Below are 20815 nucleotides of genomic sequence, written 5' to 3' on the forward strand. Positions count from 1 at the left end.
CTGTGTCCACAGCTCCCGAGCGGTCCTCGACCTGCACAAAGTTGCTGACAGCTGACTCCATGTACAGATGACAGAAAGGGCCGTGCACTTTCTTGTAGGGAAATATAGAATATTACCACTTTAGAAACTCTGCAGTCCCAAACATGCTATTGATTTTGTGCATTTCTTGATGTTAAAGATAACCAAAATGTACTAAAATGTTCGTATTTTCCAACATAAAGCCAAAGAAAAGCCGAAAACATCAAATAAAATTGCTTTAGAAAAGATGTGCACCACTTAAAGGTAGGGTAGGAGATCCTGGATTTTGAGTCCAGCGAAGCTTCCTTTTTGAAAATACACAGGTAAAAAGTCCCAACCCTTTTCTTCACTTTCCCCCCGAAGGCATGCCTCTAGAGTACATGAACGCGCACGAGCACGAAGGTGCACGAGCGCTGTTCTGACAGCAAGCATCAATCGCTGCCGTATTTAGTATTTAGTTTATTCTAACTATACGTTTAATAATGCTAGGTGCTAGCCAAGCTGGCTCTAGTTTAGCTTCCTGCCAAGCTTCTGGACGCTTAATTCATTCACGGAGCAGGGAACGCGCACAGGGAGAAGGAGGGGGAGGGAGGAGCAGATTGCAGTTTGATAGACGGCATCAGTATCCAATCATTGTGAACGGTCCGTTCACAATGATTGGACACTGTTTTTCCTAGATTGTACGTTCTAGAGGCCACTAAAACTTTTCATATTAATGTCAAAACTTTTAATTAATTGGTTGCAATGGGGGTGTGAAGAGTATTTCAAGCAATATGTAAAAAAATGTTCAAGAGAAAGATCCCCTACCCAACCTTTAAGAGATGCAAGATAGCATAAAATCTCATTCGGAAGGTCAACAAATTTATTCAAAGGCAAGGGTAGAATTTGTAAAAGCCCACACATAGTGGGAGCTGATACCAAGTATCTGAAGTATTTGAAGCCTGAAAGAGTTGGAACAGTCAGTATTAATGTTTGCTCGACCGAAAAAAGGAGTGGTTTATGAATGTATGTGATGGGTTGCAATACGGCCCAAAACAAAAAGAAAGTAAGAGTGTTACATCACATTAGGTCCAGCTCATTTGGATTTTCATCATTTATATTTTCACTGCATGTTAATCTGTGAAACGAGCATTACAAGTTTCTCCTGTAAACTAGCTAAACTTAAAATGACTCGATGTAATGAGCCAAATATCTTTGCTGGAGGGAAATTTGGAGACTGGGTTCATGGGCTGTTATTGGCAAATGTACAACGTGCAGGAAAGCCAGATGATGTTGTTCACAAATTGTCCCTCGGCCTGTTTAAAGGTGTGAAATATGAAGGTTTGGCTTTAGATTTGGGCATTGGGAGTAAACATATAAATAAATGTATTTACCGTAGTTGCCTGGGGCTCAGTTATTACGGTGTGCTATCTTTCAGTACTGCTCTATTGGGTTGTGCTTACCCCGCAGTTCTTATCACAACGTTTAGAATATTCATTTCTAGACCTTTTAAAATCCAAAACAGATGCTGGCTGTCAAAGGATGTTGATAGTCTTAAATTGTGGCTTCGGATTATTTACTTCCAAGAAGAAAAACCAAGCAAACGTATTGCATTTGTCCTAGTTTATCTCAAAAGTGGGACTATGGGGAGTTATAGTTATCAGAAGCTCAGACATTTCTCAACTCAAATTCTTTAAATGTCTTCACCCGGTTGAATAGTGTACGGATGCAGGACTGAGTTCAAGGAATGCAGACATACATGGGTAAATATTAGTTAAGGAGTAAGAATTCTGTGTTTTGATATTTAGTAACAGTGGCTCAGTTTACTTGTCACAAAGAAAGCGAGTTCCAGACTGAACGGGAGTCCCTTTTCATGCTCACGAATAGGTTCTATTTTCTTTAGGGGTCTACTGGAATGGGTCACATGCTTAAATGTATGAACAAATACCACATTATTTTTCTCTTTCTGCATGTTGCTGCGAGACCTCTTATCTCCTTCTGTTCCAAAAAAACTCTATTTTAGCTCCTCTTTTCTCAAGGTTAGCCGAGTCAAGTAATAGCCAGGTATTATGAACATGTGTCTCATTGTGATTTTTTTTTTTTGAAGCAAAGGACGATAATCCTGCTCTATGGATGAGCTGTTAGAGGCAGCTCAAGAGCAGTGTGTTCCCTTGGTTACTTTAGGATTACTTTACTGATTTTTTTTTCCTTTTAAATGAACTGAAAAACATTGCAGGGCTCTTTGCCACCCTCTCTGCTGTGCTTCAGCACTGCCTCCAAAACCCTCCCTGTAGATCCGGCTTTCGTGCACTCACAGGCTAGTAATCACAGTAACTGTAGAAGTGGCAGTCGGTAAACTTACATGTGCAGTTGAGTAAAACCACATTTAGAGTTCAACCTGGACACTTAATTTGGTTAGTTTCCTTGTCCCAGTATACATACATTGGATGAGAATTGAGTCATCGACTGAAGTATGTTGGATACTGGGACACCAGGTGGCAAGATGCCCTCTTTCAGCTTGTTAGTGCCGGGCACACAATTGGGTCTGGACGAAAATTGTTTCCATGCTGAGCGGTAAATTGGATAGAAATACAACTCTGGACATTTTTTTTTGCTGTTATGCACAAGATACACATTATCCTTGGTTATTCTTTGTTATAACCAGCTTTCTTCTTACTCTGTGTACCATCATCTTTTGTTTTTTTGGGATCATGGGAGCAGTGGAGCACGGACGGAGGGTTTGAGTCAGCTGGTTTGAGCCTAGTTAAGTATATATACACCGCACATCCACATTATCTGGGTGAGCTAGTCCTGCTTGGAAAGCATTGATTTTGTACAATTCAAGTCTGCCACACTCGCTTAAATGTATTTCAAAAGTCCAGTTTTGGTCTAACTAACACATAATTAGGTATTTTCTTGTGTCATATTAACGCGATGCATAATTGACACTGGTTTACAACTCCTCTTGGCTTGAAGTGAATTTAAATTTCACTAAAGTATGAAGGAGTGTTGAAGGTCCTGATCAAAACACTAGGAGGAGCCAGAGGAACCTTGGCTTTTTTCAAAGATTGTCTCATGAATTACTGACAGGGTGCACTGAAACTACGTTATTTTTAATTATTTTTACTCAAGGATATCTGGCTAAATAGTTCCATTTCATCTTTTTTTTTTTTAATAAGGATCAATAACTGCATGATCAGCTCCTTCTGCTTCTAGGAAATAAACATGGCCTATACATGAGAGAATAATGAGAGCTTATTTGAAAGATTACTCAGATTTTTTTTGGAAACGGTTAAGGGCTCTTGTTTCATTGTTGTTTTTCTCAAGGTTCTGTTTCCTTTTAGTCGTTGTTACTTTGTGTATTCGGCCAATGAGCCCAGTGTATTTGCTCAATCCCAGATAGTGGAAACACACCAGGTGCAGATTTTTCCATTTCGTGATGGAAAGCTCACTTCAGATTCGCTTTATAGTTGACAGAAACAGTGCACACACCCTCCATTGTGTGTGTGTTTTTTTTTTAATTTGATGTCATTTTGAATTTTTAAATCAAAACAAAAAGATGGAAATTCTTGACAAAATCTTGGTCTCACCAAAAAGTCAATGCAACTAAGTGCATGGAAACAGGTTCAGCCAAAGTTCTGCAAATCAATGATAACGTGTAGAATCACATAGCTTATGAATGCAAACAGAGCTGTTACTAGACCTGTGATATTACTTTTTCAAAAGTTTCATTGTGCATTGTTCACACCGAGATTAATTCACTCGTGGTTTCTTCCTTGGTTTAAACTTTGACTTGGGCTCTTGATTACACAGTCTTTTATTGCTCCCTGCTGTTCTGTCTTGAGAGTTAGCACCACCCACCACTGATCTGGACTTAACCTTAGTGATGGCATGATGGAGAGCTTAGATTCTTATTTTGCTAAAGAAAAATGAACTGAATACTGAATTACTGAAACAACGTATTTTCTGTTGTTCCCTAAGCTGGCCTCAAAAGGGATAGTTTGTGTTTCTTTAAAAAGGGTCATGTGAGGTACTTATGAGTACCTTAGCAGCAGTAGGCAGTGGTCAGAGCGCTCTCTGGAGAAACGGGGGAGGAATCCTCATGAAGGAGCCAAGCTAACAGCTACGGAGAGCAGGGACCAAAGAAGAGGGATTTTCAAATCAACACAAACCTAAAAAATGTCATGAGGTTCAGCAAATGCTCCAAAGTAAATAAATTTACACTGCATAGCTAATGCATCAGACCGTTGGGTATTTTGTCACTATACAGACATCCCAAGTTCCAAAAACTCATTTCAGGGAGATGACCACCCCCCCCCCCCTCCCGACAAGCAGTCGCCCTGGACGCTCGTTGAAGCGTCGCTTTGGACAGACAGGTTTCAAAAGCAACCTCTCCCCACACCCCTCTCTCTCTCGTGCCTGCGCAGTCGAAACGCGCAAGTTGCACGAGTTATTTTATTGCCTGCACGCTCTCACTCGCATTGAAAAAAAAAAAAAAAAAAAAACTCCCTCGAATAGTCTAAAATCCGGGATATTTTATCCGACTCGCGGGCATCCGTGATTAACTATCAATATCAGGGAGACTCCCGGACCTTCCGGGAGACTTGGGATGTCTGCACTATACTTTGCCAAGATGTGACTCACTTCTGCTGGTCTATGACCCCAAACTGTAACTTCAAGACAGTAAAAATGTAAATCTTGCTAAATCTTTGCAGGTGTAATGCCCAGGAGGAAGATGTTCAATAAGTCAGATGCAACTTTTGGGTGGTCTCAGTGGTAGGATGAGCTAGTCACTTGTCAGCCTCAGCGCCAGCAGTGAGTGAGTGCTGTTCGCCTGAAAAAAAAAAATTGTGACAAAGTATAAATGCCGTGGGGACATATTGCAAAACATTTATTCATTTTTTAATCTAAAAAATTCTGATTTTGCCGAACTGCTATGATGTTCTTTTTGGTTGAGGTTGTGATATGTCACATAAACCACAGCGCTTACCTAAAGCTAATCACAAACACGCACGCACGCGCCTCTCCCCCGCGGCCCCGAGCACCCCATCGTCTCGTGACGTAGGATTCGCCCTGCCTTTAAAGAACGGTGGAGCTGGACTCACTTTTCACCGTATCATTTTGTTGGTTTCAGAACTGTCGGTAGGCTACGGATTACAGGGAACTTAAAAGGGCTTTAGGATGACAGACACCCCCTGACAAGAAGCGAACGGGCAGTAAAAGATTGAGTCGGTGCAAACTGGTGTGAATGGATTTTTGAGTCAGGATCAGAGGCTGATGCGCTCTTTGAAAAGTGAAAACGGGTTAGAAATGCACTAAGGTAACAGGTGTCACTTTATGTTTGCGATGCATTTTTTTTTAGCCTTTTTGCCTGCTTTCTTGTAACTTGTCAGCAGCTATGTTCTCGCAACATAAGTGGAGGAATGCATGCGTTTCGATCACAACGTGAAGCCCACCGGTCCCGTCGAAAAAGACAGCATGGGGAGATATTTGAACAGGCTGCTGCATTTATAAACTTTCTAGGTGAGCGATGTGACCAGCCCTTGTGTAGTAAAACGGCTCCAGAGTGAAGACAAAGTCTTGATGTATGGACCACAGGATGTTTTCTGGTCAGACGGGTCTGAATTACAGCTTCAACGGGAGCGATGACCGGGAGCTGGAGGACGCGCCGGCGGGCAGCGCGAAGCTTTCCCCGGCGGGCTTTGTAGTGCTGTCCGTGGTGCTGGGCTTTATCATGACTTTTGGCTTCCTGAACAACTTCATTGTACTGCTTCTGTTTTGCAAATTCAAGAAACTGCGAACACCGGTTAACATGCTCCTGCTGAACATAAGTGTCAGTGACATGCTGGTGTGTTTGTTCGGCACCACTCTCAGTTTTGCTTCCAGTATTCGTGGGAAGTGGCTGCTGGGGCGCGGCGGCTGCAGCTGGTACGGCTTCATCAACTCCTGCTTTGGTGAGTTTCTCGTTCAATTGAGAGACGCCCGAGCAGATTCTTAGGCGTGCATTGTTTCCCTAACATAGGATATATTATTTAGAACCTACATCTGAACTAGAAAAACTTTTAATGTTTTTCTTATTCCGGCGGTCAAATGATGTCCTATACGTGACAGCCTATAGGGGGGGGGGGGGGGGGTCCATAGGTTAAATGTTGTTTTTTTTTTTTCTTATCCGACATCTTCTTAAAACTCTACATAGTACGAGCAGAGCAGAGCATCCATTTTGCAAATAAAAACACGAGGTACAAGGTCAATAAGTAATATGGCAAATGACTTGAAACCTGATTAGATGCCATATTGTAGAAAACAAAAGGTTCCGTTGCTGTACGCCGGGGACTTTAGGGGATTAAAGGCATCAATATTGTTTTCAGTAGAGCAGTAATGTAATTTAAGAGAGTCCCTTTTTTAAATTGCATCATCTGTTTATTGGCCATTTACAAGAGCATGCAGAGAGAATTGTTTCTGGTCGTTGTTGTTCTGCTGGGAGACGGCGTGTCAGAGCAGTGTTTGTAAAGTGACAGCGGCCACAGTCATATTATATGTTCCTCTCATGAATTGCTTGGATTGTTCCTCAGGAATTGTGATCACAGATCAGCTTATAGTGCCCGGTGGTGGACAAACTAATGGTGATGGGGGTTCTATTTTTAATTGACCTCCAACCGTTCTTGTTGCTGATCAACTGACAGTCATATGTCTGCGAAGACACCTGCAGATGTGTAGTTCTTTGCGCCACAGAATGGGAATTTCTCACATATTTCAGCATTACTTCATCACGCTCTTTTCACCCTATGTAATAAAGAAATATGTCGAGTCCTCCCTCCGCCCGCCCATCAAACGCTTTTCAGATATTTTGATGCCGTAACTTCATTTTCATTGTTTGTTACACAAAGGTTTTAGTGTGAGTGGCGAAGTCTGCCCAGGAGGTGGTGTGACAGAGTAGCAAATTGGATACTAATCTTTAACCCCGCTTGGCCAAAAACATTCAAAATTGAATATAAATGGATAGATTTAAAAAAATAAATAAAAAATCACCATATGTAGGCCTACCTATGTATTTAACTGAGCAAATGATCTGCGCTTGCTTCAGTTACTCAGGTCTGGGTCAAGTCAGCTGAGTACCTGAATGAACCGAATGACAGATAAGATGCTCTCAAAGTTTATTTCCTGTTCGCACGGGCGTATTTCAAGATGAAGACACCGGGACCGATCGGGCTCGAGTTGTGACAGAGTAGTTCAGGGAGCGCGGATTGGCCACCACCTATTAATCCAGAATCCAGATCTTTGAGATTCGCACGTGCCAGACTCTTATTGTCATCAATAGAAATTCTTGGCAAAAGATAAATGACGCTCTGGATGTAAATCGACGTTGTGTCGTGTATACGCTTTTCCAAATGATGCCGAATGTGTGCCATCAAAACTAAGGTGCTCCAAGAAAATATTGAATATTATATATATTTACTTTTTTTTTCTGGTGTTTTGGCAAAGTAGTGTAGTGAGATATTTGCGGATCTTGCTCCTTGTTTTGCACATGTGCTGTTTTGGCAACATGATATCACCTGTTTTGACCACGTGCATATTATCAAATCAGGTGACATCATTATGAAGTCAAGGGGAAACGTGACATCATCTCTGAGTGAGCAAATCAAGCATGTGCATAAACTATACATACCAACTGGTGATTTGGACCATAGCCCATAATCCCAACCCACCTAACAAGAGTACCCATCTACTGCCCCCCCACCGCCCCCCCCTCCACCTCCACAATAAAATATCATTGGGCAAACAGTAGCAGATATAAGCAAACAGAGGGAGAAGCAGAGATGCTTTTGATTCCTCATCAGTGAGATGGTAATCCTGCTAGATCTCAGACTGCAGGAGCAAACCCCTCCATCCACATGCTGCGTTTCCATTGTGCAAACGATTGTAATGTTACCATAAGACATTCGCTAGGCTGCAAAATGGACTCGCATTCCTCAACAGTAGAGGATCCACAGTGACATCCGAAGAGAAAAAAACAACAACACAGGAGTTGGCACAGACAGAAAAAAAAATGTCTTAGGGCTTCATTTCAATCCATTTAGCTCAGGCGATGCTTTTGCAAGCATACCAGAAATGCTTTATTCTGTTGTTGTGGCTTCTTTGTCTGCATATTTCAATGAATTTGATGGCCTTACATAGTTGATTTAGTGATTTTACACATGAGTGAGTAGAAGACAACGAAAAACAACAGTTCCACTGGTTCAACCTCAAATCCCATGCATGTCCTATAATTATTCTTCACCTCCTCCTCCTAATTAGTACCATGTTACTTGATAATAAGCAAGCACTGTCGAATGACATTTGCAGCGCTTCCTGTAGATGTTTACTGTTAATGCCTCTGGTCATTTAGGATGCAGAGAGACCGCTGGTAAGATGCAGCTGTAGAGCAGTTCCCTGAGTGTCGAAAACAAGATTGTAAAGGAGTGTCCAGTGATTGAAAATGTACGCAAAGCGTTTATGACCAAGGCTCTGTATGTAATAAATGGAAAAGAGAATGTGTCGCTTTTATATGCAATAGATTTAGGCCAATCTATTGGTAGAAACAGGGGTTGTACACATTTTCCATTCCAAACTTTCACACCATTCCAGGCTCAAATTTGTTTTAGAAAAAAGCACAAGCATTTAATGTAGCTGTTCATCAATGGATTTTGAAATTCTTTTAGTAAATGTCAATGTTATGTTCCGGCCATGCGTGCGGATATGTTGCCAAATATTTGCCACGGAGGACTGTAGTTCTAGGTACTGTAGATCATACAAATCTATCTGAAAGCCACATAGAGACCAATAGATGACGACAAACTCATTGTAATCCACCTATGTCTCAAACAGTAGTGGGGATGTCTGTCCCTATCACCATGAAAAACAATAGGCTGTATAAGAGATGGATATGGCCTCCAGATCAGAAAATTAAAGCCATTGCAAATGTGCCTTTATGCTGCCTTCTCTTGAATGGACAGTGAGTGGCACGCACCCCTGATTGCAAAAAAAAAAAGAAAAAAAGAAAATGGTTTGCAGTGTTTCCCATACACACAGAGCAGTTTTCCATTTAGCCTCTGTCGATTTCAAATTAGCTTTGGCTCAGATAATCCAACAGCGTTTCTGGATCATGTTTACATATGGCATCTTCTTTGCACAATAGAGCTTTAACCTGCATTTGTGAATGCGACGGTGAACTGTGTTCAAAGACAATCATTTTTGGAAGTGTTTCTGAGCCCGTGCAGTAGCTTCCACGATGGAATCATGCCTTTTTTTTTTTAATGCAGCACCAGCTGAGGGCATGAAGATCACAGGCATCTAATACTGATTTTTTTTACCGTGCCCCTCGGGTCCCTTGCATTGAGGAACATTTATTTCCCAAAATTTGTGGACGTAGATCTTGGCGGATGATGAAACACTGTCTAGCTTTACGTCTGAGAGACTCTGCCTCTCTAAGGTGCTCTTTTTTTTAAATAGAAAGTCATGTTACAGACTGACTGGCCAGTTTGAAACGTTTTCAAAGAGTTGCTCCCTTTAAATTCAAGATGAGCTAGCATTAAAATATTTCATAAAATAGCAGAACGTCTCATTTTCAACATGACACGAGTGATGTGTTTTCTATGTTCTGCTGAATCGGTGTCAGTTTATTGTCTCTTCCACTGGGGAAGAAGGACAGATAAAATAGAAAAATTAAACTGTGAATGCAACATTCGTCTATGAGAATTGAAAATCATTGCATTCTGCTTTTAATTTACATTTTACACAGCATCTCAACCAATTTTTGTGGAATTAGGAATACAGTAGATAATCAGTACAGTAGGTAATCTATATTAAAAAGCATTCTGCTGATTTGATCAATTCATTTTTGCTTCTTTTAGAAAACAGAATAGGGTACAACATCTGCTTTTTTCCCACCCTCATTTCTGGCCCTGTCAGGTCAGGACTCTGCCTTATGGCTTTATCTTAATCTGAGCCCAGTTGCTGATCCACATTTGATCAATGTAACTGCAGGCTGTGCTGTAAGGATGTAAACCTTATTCTTCACACTGTTAAGAAAAAAAAAGAGAACAAAGAAATGTGACAAACTGCAGCACACTTTTTGTCGGGGTCAATTGGAACAAGACTTCTAGTCGTACAAATTCAAAGCACAGGAAACATAGGCTGGAGATGTTCTTGACTCAAATTATGCAGTTGTGCTTCCTGCCCTGAAAATGGGTAATTCTTTGCCTTCCTATACAGGCTCGGACACGTGCTCACTCTGCAACCTAACCCATTTATCTTTGCACTCCGTTCTTGAAGACTATGAAGATTTTGTTATCGCACATTCTCACAGTGTTTGCAGGAATGTTTACAGATAATTCGAGCTATTTCCACGCTGTGTGCATTTTTTTTTCTCATTTATTTTACTTCCCGCCATTATCACTTAATCTCTTCCTCCTTTCTTCACAAGTAACATACGCACCCTCACCAACACCACTGCGGTTTTTCAAATCCTCTGTAATTCGTTTCCATATCCATGTTTATTTGCTTGTGTGTTCACCTCTCTGTGGGAATTTTGATGCAGCAGCATGCTCATTTTACAGACAAAAGGGTGGTGTATTGCATACTGTGTTCAGATCAGCGGGTGTTTTGACTTTGTTCTTCCTGGGGCTTCAGTACTTGGCTGATGTCACGCAATTTTTGCAATGTTCAAAACTTGACTCAGTATTGTCCTGAATCCTGAGGCCTATTGCTCTGTATAACATGCTGCTGTTAGGATGTTTGCCATTTGGCAGACTGCTGACTGCATTTAGAGGATATGAAAGCCTTGGCCTTTGAAACCTGCAAATACGAGAATAAATAGTATCCTTTATGTTAGATGATCACTCACGCAGATGCTGGCTGGTGCTATATCCTCCATTGCCATGTTGTTTCTGCAGGTCAAATAGCTTTACACTTTGTATTGTAAACACATGAACAAAAAATATTGCATGCAATCTTGAGTAATTTCGCAGTACATGGCCCTTATTATTTTTGAATGAAGCAAACATCCGGCATCAAGCGCTCTCATCAGTTGCCTCTTTAATGAACCGACACAACAGAGTTACATTATGCATATTTATCCTTTTATATGTTGAAGATGACGGAGTGCTTTGGTAAAACTGCAAGCAACCGTATTAAATCCTGACTTTGATTTTTCTCTCCATTAGAGTATATTCTTGCCACCATCCCCACCCTGTTGTTTTCCCCCTCAGATTAGATCATAGAAAGGCTGTTTCGATACGTTACTGCCAGAGAGCAAAGAGACATGATGTGCAATATCATGATTGATCACCATTTGTTTTCGGATTGCCGCAGGCTTTTTCAAGTTTGGATCAAATTTAGGAAGGGCAAGAAAAGGATCATATTGCAGAGAGCAGCGAAGACGTTGAGAGTCGCCGCCTTTTGCGACCTCAGTGTCATCTCTCATCTACTCCGCAATCATCTTCCATCATTGTCTATTTACCTCTGATTTCTGTTCACACGTAGAACCAAATGCCAGGAGACAGCACGAGGCAGGGTGATTCATACTTGTTACCGTTAATATCTACCTTTTCTCTTGTTCATCCAGGATTCTTGTCTATCAGTTGCCAACCCACTCCTGCCTGCTACAGCCATCTATATCGAGAGAGAAAAGTTGTTTAATTTGATGGTTTGCACTGGAGCTGGAGGACATTTGTGTGTCTTTCAGCATGGGCAGAAATCACAGGCAGGACAGAAAGTTCTTGGCATCCCATTCCTGAGAAAACAGATTTGTTGCCCTCAATTTAAACATAACTTTTCATGTAATCTTAGATAATAAACAGCAGCAGAAATGCTGATGGCTTCCTTTGGGGGAGACAGAAAAAAAACTTATTTTTTCCCCAGCAGAGATGCACTTTGAGTTGTTTGACTGTTTTGCCTCTTTGCCTCTATGACATTTTTTCTGTCAGACTAGAAAATGTATGACGTAGACGTTTAGGTGTTTATTATACAGTACTACATTTTTTATTTTGACTATTAATCAGTGTGTATTTGTTTACTTATTACTGACTGTGAGGGCATTTTAGAAACCTAGACCTATAATTTTCTGCTGACAAAAACATTCAGCGTTTTAATTATATATGGATTAAAGCTTTTTCTACATCTAAGATGCTGTGCTGTTGGAATGATTTCTGCTGGTATTTCTTTTTCTACGTCTGGTAATGGTGTATAACCATGCCCATTGGAATATTTGCGAAAAGTTCTCATACAGGTGAAACTGACTGAACTCTTCAAAACCCAAGATATGCCTGGAAAAAGACCCCAACTTCAGATGAGTTGAAGAGGAGACATCTAGGATTCAGGTAGCAGAAAAGGATTGGAGAGAAAGGAAGAGGAATTTCAAACCATTTCTTCCCTTGATTGTTATGGGATATGTGAGATCGCTGGCAGTTAAAATGGACAAGCTTGGAGCCCTGACGAGGATGCAGACGGAATATAAAGAAAGCCATTTTGTTTCTCTAAGACATGGTTGCAGGAACGACTCAAACACGTCTCAACTTTAAGACTATATGGAAAAAGAAAAGACTGCTGATGGAAGGGTTGTAGTGTTTGTTGATGGCTGATGGTGTAATCCTGGACATGTCCCTGAGGGGGACATCTCTGCAACCCGGATGTTGTAGTGCAGGCTACGAGTTCTCTGTCCATGTTGTCTGCTTAGACAGTTCACTTATGTTACCTGCTGATGCTGTGTGTAAAGCCATGATTATTACCAAGTTATAAAAACTTTTACTTTGACTTTCCAAAAGTTTGTCAGTCAGTTTCTATTCTATTTTAAAAACTGAATTGAATTCACTTGAATTGCGACTAAAGATGTTCAGTCCAAACTGAACCTGACCCTAACCCTAAAGTTTCAATAAATAAGCAGACGTCAACATCAAAAGGCAGTTAGTACTACAGACACTGACTGGTGAAGGACGCTAAAAAAAAGTCCAACAAAATAGTCCATCATCCGAAAAACACAAGAAAATCAGAAATGACGTAAAAATCCCTACCAGGGGTCAAATAGTGTAAAAAACCCTTAAACAAAACCTTCTACGTCTTTTATTTCCCTTTTTTTGTTTTGTTACCTCTTTGGAAAATGCCAGGAGGTCAAGGAAAGATGACTCCTAAGATAAACTATATTAAAAAAAACACTGTTTGCAAAGGATGCAAGGAATGATGGAAGGGCGTTATCTCATTTTTCATGTTAAGTACGGTCTGAAATATGCTAAAGGCGATAACAAAGGAAGCGCTTAAGCTTACTTCCTTTGAATTTTGACCAGATTTTATTATGACTGTCACTGAGATACTTTTAGGTCTTCGTAAAAACTAGAATTCTACCATGCAGTTTCTGCACCACTTTTTTTTTTTTTTTTTTTGCACCAACAACAGAGATGGGCGCTGAATGTATTTTCATGCCGAAGCGACAACCACCACAGGTTGCCCCAAAGGCTTTAAAAGGTCGGACAGGGAGGAACAAAAGAGAATTGTCTTAGAAATACGAGGCAGGCTGAAGGCACCAAAGCTGAAAAAGAAGAGATAAAGGCAGACAGTGGGAAAGTGTAATTCAGTGGACTTATCCAGCAGAGTTTTGTTGCTTTGATGCGTTCTCATGTTAGCCTCATATTTTTAGTGGAAAACTTTAATGAAACTAAAAATAAAAAAACATTCTGGAACTTGGACACATAAGAAACGTAGAAGCGTTCCCAGATGTGTGGCAAAGCAATTTGGCGCAGCAGCATGAGAAACCGTAACAGAAATCTTTTTTAGAAGTTGGTGTGATTTTAGTGGGAAAAAAAAGAAAAAAACGTTGTCTTTAAATTCTATATGGCAACCAAGCACATGGTTTAATCCCTTAACCTAGTAGATACCTTCTACTATAACTACATCTATGATATGGATGCTGGAGAGGAAGCATGTAAATGGTTTCTGAATCTTAAGAAAGATGAGGAAACACTTGATCTGAGGAAACTGTGACCGGAATTCTTTTTGTCTCATTTTTAAAGGGGATGGATTGGTCACTGTGGGCATGTTTTTTACACGTGTTGATGTCTTATCTCAAGCGTTATCTCTCTCAGAGCAGCTGAGATGCACAGCGCATCAGAGTTACCATGGCAATCTTCTCAGTTTGAGTAGTGAACTTCTCAGAAGTGAGTCACTTCCTTGGCACTGCAAACTCAGGTTTAATCACCAGATTATAAATATACCTCCAGCTCCTTGACATTCATCTATGAGATTGGCTTTCCATTCTTCAGAGTCAAACTTTCCAGCCACTCTCGTTCAGATAGTTTTGTCTTGTGCGAACCTCGCCTGTTCTGTTGTACATCTGTTGCGGTCAGTTGTTTCACTTGCCAGGCTTTTGGCAGATCGCCTGGTTTGTCTGGCTTATCTTGGTTTTCTCATTTATTGCTACAGAGTTTTATCTATCCTGTTTGGTTTTGCCCTCTGCCCCTGTCACTCACCTGGTCCTAGTTTACCGATTCATCACATCTGCGTTGTGTCAGCCGTTATCCCCCTTGCAGTTTGTGTACACCAGGGCTTCCTTTGTTCCTTGCCAGATGTTCATCTTTGTAGATTATTGTATTGTTTGGTTTATCATACCAAGTTAAGTGCCACGCTCAGCTCAGTTTGGTTGGATTATGTTTCCTGGACTCGGAGCCTTTGCAGTGCTCTCTTGTTTTTATTAATAAAATTTTTTATTTTTTTTACTTTAACACCTGCCTGCCTCTCGAGTCTCGTCTGTGTTTGGGTCCTCATCAACACACCCTGTTCACCCCGTCAACACATGCTCCTGTTTCTGCCTTTTATCTGTTCCTCTTTTCCTCCGTTTTCTTTTACAGCTTTTTTTCATGCACCACTACAATCCCAACAGTATAATTCTGTAGTTTTTTTTATTTTAACGCATATCGAATATTGATTCAGCGCCCTGCTGTCACAGTCTTGAAATTGGTTGCAGTTGGTTTCACTTCGCTGGTTTAAGAATTACTCTGTGAGTGAAAAACTCGACCACCGCAGGAGGGTGGCAGCACATCTATTATGTTTCGATTTTTGATCAGAAGGGAACGTATTGGGTTCACCATGGAGGGTCATCCAGACACAAATATGTCAACCGCGTTTCGGAAAATAATCAAGTCCTCTCTTTCCCAACCTTTTAAAAGTTAACTGCGACACATGAGAATAGAATGCAGACCAGAGGAAGCTGTTTTTCATTATGCTGATGCGGAGACAGATGGCTCCACTGACAAACAAATTGGTTCTGAGTATAATTAGAAATTCTGTCCAATCGACTAACCTTCAATGTAACATTACAGGATACGGAAATGTGAAAATTTTAAGATGTGCTACGGCACCTAGTCGTGTTTTCATCACAGACAATTGTGTAATACAACATTAGAACTCAGTACTTAATGTTTTAAGGTAGTCGATCTTAAATGAGAAAAACAGAAATGTTGTCATCTGTGCTCTAACCAAATCATATTCTCTACTAATTAGATGGCTCTGAGCGTAATGAGGATTCTTCATATCAAAGGTGAATAAATGGTTGTGTAATATGTAGATTAATACGTATTGCATTTTGATAATCTGACAAATTTCATGATTAGGGTTCCCAGTCAGTGGTGCACTGAAGGAGGCCTTTGTACCATGAAGTTAAAGTACAGAGGTTTGTCAAAGTTTGGGCACTCTTTGTTAAACTTTCTCAGAATTTCTTTGCAAGTGAAATGTAGACTGATTTAAAGACGAAGCGTTTCTCTAAGAATTCGAGCAGGACTACCGTTTTATTTTCAGTTACGGTCACAAAATAGTTCTGTTTTTAGTCCTGTGAGGTCTTAATGTTCTCTTGCATTTATTGCTCTTTTGAGGCCAATCCACACATTTAATGATGCTATGACTGGGGGACTGTGAGCTTGCAGTTCCTGAGCTTGTGGCTTTTGAGGTGTGTTTAGGAGGAATTTGAAGCTATTCCTTAATCTAACAGCCTGACAATGGCTGCAAACCCCAAGTCCCACACACGACAAGTCCACCAGTGAGCTCAGGATAGAGAGATGTTCATTTAATTTTTTTCTTCAATCTTTGCTCTTGTCCGCCAAAAAATTCTATTCTAACTTCATCAGACCTTTGAACTACCCCACCCCCCAAAAAAAACGCATCAAGCATGTTTACATGCTTTCACAATCTTCCCACAAAGACAAAGTTTATCCTCATATAGACTTGCTTCTCCTGCTTTGTTGGCATCGGTTATTTAAAAGTTTGAATATTCAAACATTTTCAACTTTAATAGAGTATCAGATAACTCACCGGTTGTTTGAAGATATAGCGCTGTAGCTATTGGTATTCTTACCAACTGTGGTAAATGGTAACTGGTTTGTACTTATACAGCACTTTTTCTAGTCCTGTTGACCTCTCATAGCGCTTTTACACTACAACCCACACTCACGTAAGTAAGTAAGTAATTTTTATTTGTACAGCGCCTTTCACAGACCAGGGTCACAAAGCGCTTTACAGGTACAATAGAAAAATCACAGTTAAGAAGTACATAAAAGTATAAGTTTAAAAAGGCCAAAGCAACTCAGTGACAATCATAGCAGCCCAAGACAATTAAGAAAATTAAGAAAGTTAAGAAAATTAAGAAAAAACCTGAATAAATAAAAAGGTCTTAAGTTGCCTTTTGAAGGCGTCAACAGACTCCATGGAGCGCAGAGAGAGCGAGGAAGATCGTTCCAAAGCCTGGGAGCAACAGCCTGGAAGGATCGGTCTCCTCTGGTCCGGAAACGCGTGCGTGGCGCCATCAGAAGATTCTGATCTACAGACCTACAAAAAATGCTAATCCTGTTTAAGATACATTAAAAAAAAGTGTTTGATCTTTAACTTTATGCCTTTTGGGCATAAGTACATCACACAAGATGTCAACACGTTGTCACAGAACTATAAATGTATACTCCCACCTTATTTCATCATTTTTAATGAGGTTATAGTTCTTCATTTCCCCCAGTCTAGCTATGATAATCCTCAGGGAAGTGGAAATCGACTGACCACCTGCTGAGTGGAATCTGCTCTGAGCAAATCTTTTTTTTTTCTTCTTCTCTCCAATTAAAGATGTTTTTTTTCTCCGTGGCTTGCCGTATCGCTCCCTCTTAGTATTAATTGAAATAATTAAAAAACATGGAAACGAGGAAAATGGGACGACCGCTACTGCATTATTGGGACAAGTGCGCTTTTTATTGTCTGTCGGCTTTGCTTACTTCAGGCTTGCCGCACAAGCATCGTATTAACATGAAAGATCAAGCATCCTTTCAATTTAATCGAATTATAAAGATTAGATACCTACTTTAGCAGCTTAATGCCTTTTTCCGTTCTCGTCTGCTGTACAATGCCACGTTGCAATGTGATAATGACGGGCCATGTGGTTTCACTAAGTGTTGCACCAATTCTTAAAGAGTGTCTGCCGTGTTAATGAACTGCGAGTATTCACTTCATCACTGCTGTTGTCTGATCACAGATGCAGCTATGTGAAGATTAACCCAGGGTGACATCATGTCTGTCTGGTATGGGTTTAATTGTCAAGGATTATTTGAACAAGTGGGGCAGCAGGGTGGTTCAGTGGCTGGTGCTGTCACACAGCGAGAGTTTTCCGAGCCACGCTGTGTTGCAATAAGACTTCCGCCTTTGCCCGGTTTTGTTATATATTGAGCAGTCTCTCCTCGTTTTCTATAGATCTTGTGCTCAATTGCAGGTGATATAACAGAAGAGCATAAGAAAGGCCAACACTTCACAGAGGAACAAGGCAACAGGTGTTATAAAAAAAAAAGAGGAGATTGGAACATAGCCAGGGCTGCCTCGGTGAGCACTGATGCTCGACAATACGTGTTGTGACTTCTGTTAATTGTCAGTTGGCTCCATTCTGGCTCATTTTAAACGAAGAAAAGCATGGTCGATGTTGCATTTGGAAGAAAGGAAAACTGGTACTAGGACCCCGTGGTGACGGCTGCTTCATGTGTGCGCTTTGTGGAAACCAGTGACATGCTGCAGGGGGATTTGTAGCTTCAATCAGCCACAGATAAAGAAAGCAGAGGATTCTGTTAAAAGGAAAAATACTGCCCCGCTGAAGCAAAACAGACTGAACACATGACGTAAAACACAAACACTGATACTACCAGTGAGCTTAACTGAAATTAATATTATCAGGACAACAACCACTGCCACCGGGGGGGGGGACTATCTACTTACTTATTGTGAAATACACCAACTATAATGGCTTTCGGGCTCTGGTAAAGCTCTTTAGGAAAGGCAGAAATTTCATCTCAGAGATTCGGATTATATGTAGCCTGTACCGTGGAAACCTCTTCAGGCTGTTTTAATATGTGCCACATACGCTGACATTTAGCCTACATGAATTAATGCAGTCTGTGATTTGATCAGCATGCGTTTCACTGTCGTTTGGGAGCTTTTTTTTTTTCTCACGTGTGTTGTCTGTTTTTGACTTGTGATTCAAGGCTGAATGAAATGCCAACATTGGGCTTTGAATAACCTGGCCACAATTCTGGAAGCGTTTTTTTCTCCCAGAGTCTCATGAAAGTTCTGAGCACTGGATGTGTGGGTCAGGACTTGTGCACACTGTCAGTGTACAGCCTTATCTTCGGCTTCCGCTTTTCTTCCCATGCTCTTTGGAGGCTTCTGCAAATTTGTATGAGCTTGCACATTTACTGGAAGGTTTTTGTTAGTATTAATATCGTGACTGATTGATTGAAACTATTGCTTGTTGCTTTTATCTGATTTCATGATGCTCTTGTCTGTTGATTGATGATTTACGCCGCAGGTTGACAGGCCAGAAAATAACATTAATTACATTTTTCAAAATTTATGTTGGATGAATGTATAACTAAATAAATAAATAGGCACGTCTTCTAAACCAACAGTCCTACTGTTGCTTTTTAATTTACACAGAACAACCGTAAAGGCAGAGTTCCTATTTTAGAACAGGGAGTTCGAGATGAATGCTGCAGCAGATAAGTGCCTACATGTGGCAATGATGAACCAAATGTAATTAATTGCTCAGTGAACAATCACTAAGTGAAGCAGCTGTAAAGGCATTGGTATGCGTCAAAGAAGTGCTATAAATGAAGGAGTCAGCTGATGGTTGAGTGGTGTTGTCTGTTTAGTCACCCAGTGGGATAATCAAGGTCTAAAGCCCGACTGACTGCAGATTTTACTTTAGATTCAACGCACTGCAGCCGAGTTCACACAACAAGATTTCCAATGTTAATGGCTTGTTGTATTTTTCTCACCCAGTGGGGTTACATGGCACTGAAAGGATCGGATTATTGGCTAAATTGATTAGGAGGTTTAAAGTCCTAGTGGGGTCACACTAGACGAGTGATCTGCAGCAGGCGGGCCACACTGTTGTAGATTTTTCACCAGACAGCTGACTCATTCGACATGTTGTCGAGGAGTTCCAGCTGCCAATGCAGTCAAGTCATAAATATTACAATTTCACACAATCAACTGCTGGTGCTTCAATTTGTTTTGCTTACCCTCTGCGGGGCCACTGTATATACTGACAACTAAACATATTAGGTTAAGACGCATAGTGAGGAGCAGAAAGCGTGGTGGTCTCCCGGCACACGTGTAGCTGATGAAGCAAATTAGGACAAAGACAATGAAGACCATGTATCCCAATGGCTCGTGCGCTGCCACGACAAGGCCAGTGGAGATGCAGTTATTGCCCATTTTTACTTTATTGTTTGCCATTAATTTTTCATATCCACTGTATGCTATTGAGTGTAGCTAGGGGCAGGAGCCTATCCCAGCTACAATTAGGTGAGTGGGGTTGCTGGTTCACAACACCAGCTTGTGAATTAGCAGATCTTTCACACACTTACTGTCAAATTGTCTGTAGGCTTCTGGGGATTCGTAACTTTTAAACTCACTTAAGGTGCGTCCACTCAATCTTAAAACATCCTCTGCAGTCTGCAGGAATGTGATTAAAGGGAGTTCATCAAGTTCAGTGATGCAGTCCAGCATGCTGATTCATGTTGTCTGTGTTTTGCTTGGTTTGTCCCAAAATCATTTCTTAGCATTTTGATACGATTTCTCCCAGTTGTCCTTTTCTCTCTCTCTCTCTCTAATTTCATGGTCCTGTCACATCTATGGTTTAAAAACTTCTTTGTTATGACGATACAATGACAGACCAGCCAATGTGCGGCTACAACGAGAAGTTAGTGGAGATTCAGATTTTATTCCAAGAACTATCATCATTTTAAACTTAAAAAGATATCAAAATTTTATTTTAAATTTGATGTATTGTCTTGATTATGTTATCTGGTGAGCACTGCACTGCACTGCTGCCCACCAGGACTATATCACCCCTCCACCTCTCTGTCTCTTTCAGGTATTGTGTCACTGATCTCTCTGGTGATCCTCTCCTACGACCGCTACAGCACTCTGACTGTATACAACAAGCGTGGGTTAGACTATCGGAGGCCCCTGCTGGCTGTTGGGGGCTCTTGGCTCTACTCCTTGCTCTGGACAGTGCCCCCCCTATTGGGTTGGAGCAGCTATGGCATAGAGGGGGCAGGAACAAGCTGCTCTGTCTCCTGGACGGCTAACACCGCTCAGTCGCACGCCTACATAATCTGCCTCTTCATTTTCTGCCTGGGTCTGCCCGTGCTGGTGATGATCTACTGCTATAGCCGGCTGCTTTGGGCAGTCAAACAGGTAGAGTCACACCAAGTCCTTGTGTGTGTGCGTGTCTTTGACTATTCATGCTGAATTCCTGTTAAGAGTTGGG

The 20815-nt window shown here is 41.0% G+C and overlaps 1 protein-coding gene across 1 annotated transcript in view; it reads left to right on the forward strand.

The window, feature by feature from the left end:
• Positions 1-5153: 5153 nt before the first annotated feature.
• Positions 5154-20815, forward strand: part of LOC142396532 (vertebrate ancient opsin-like) — a 36462-nt gene continuing 20800 nt past the window's right edge. The window contains exons 1-2 of the mRNA XM_075479379.1: positions 5154-5951; positions 20417-20742. Of these exons, the coding sequence (XP_075335494.1) occupies positions 5585-5951; positions 20417-20742 (693 nt within the window). The 5' untranslated portion in view covers positions 5154-5584. The remainder of the gene's footprint in view (positions 5952-20416; positions 20743-20815) is intronic.

This window comes from Odontesthes bonariensis, chromosome 12, assembly GCF_027942865.1.
Source record: "Odontesthes bonariensis isolate fOdoBon6 chromosome 12, fOdoBon6.hap1, whole genome shotgun sequence".
Classification (NCBI taxonomy): domain Eukaryota; kingdom Metazoa; phylum Chordata; class Actinopteri; order Atheriniformes; family Atherinopsidae; genus Odontesthes; species Odontesthes bonariensis.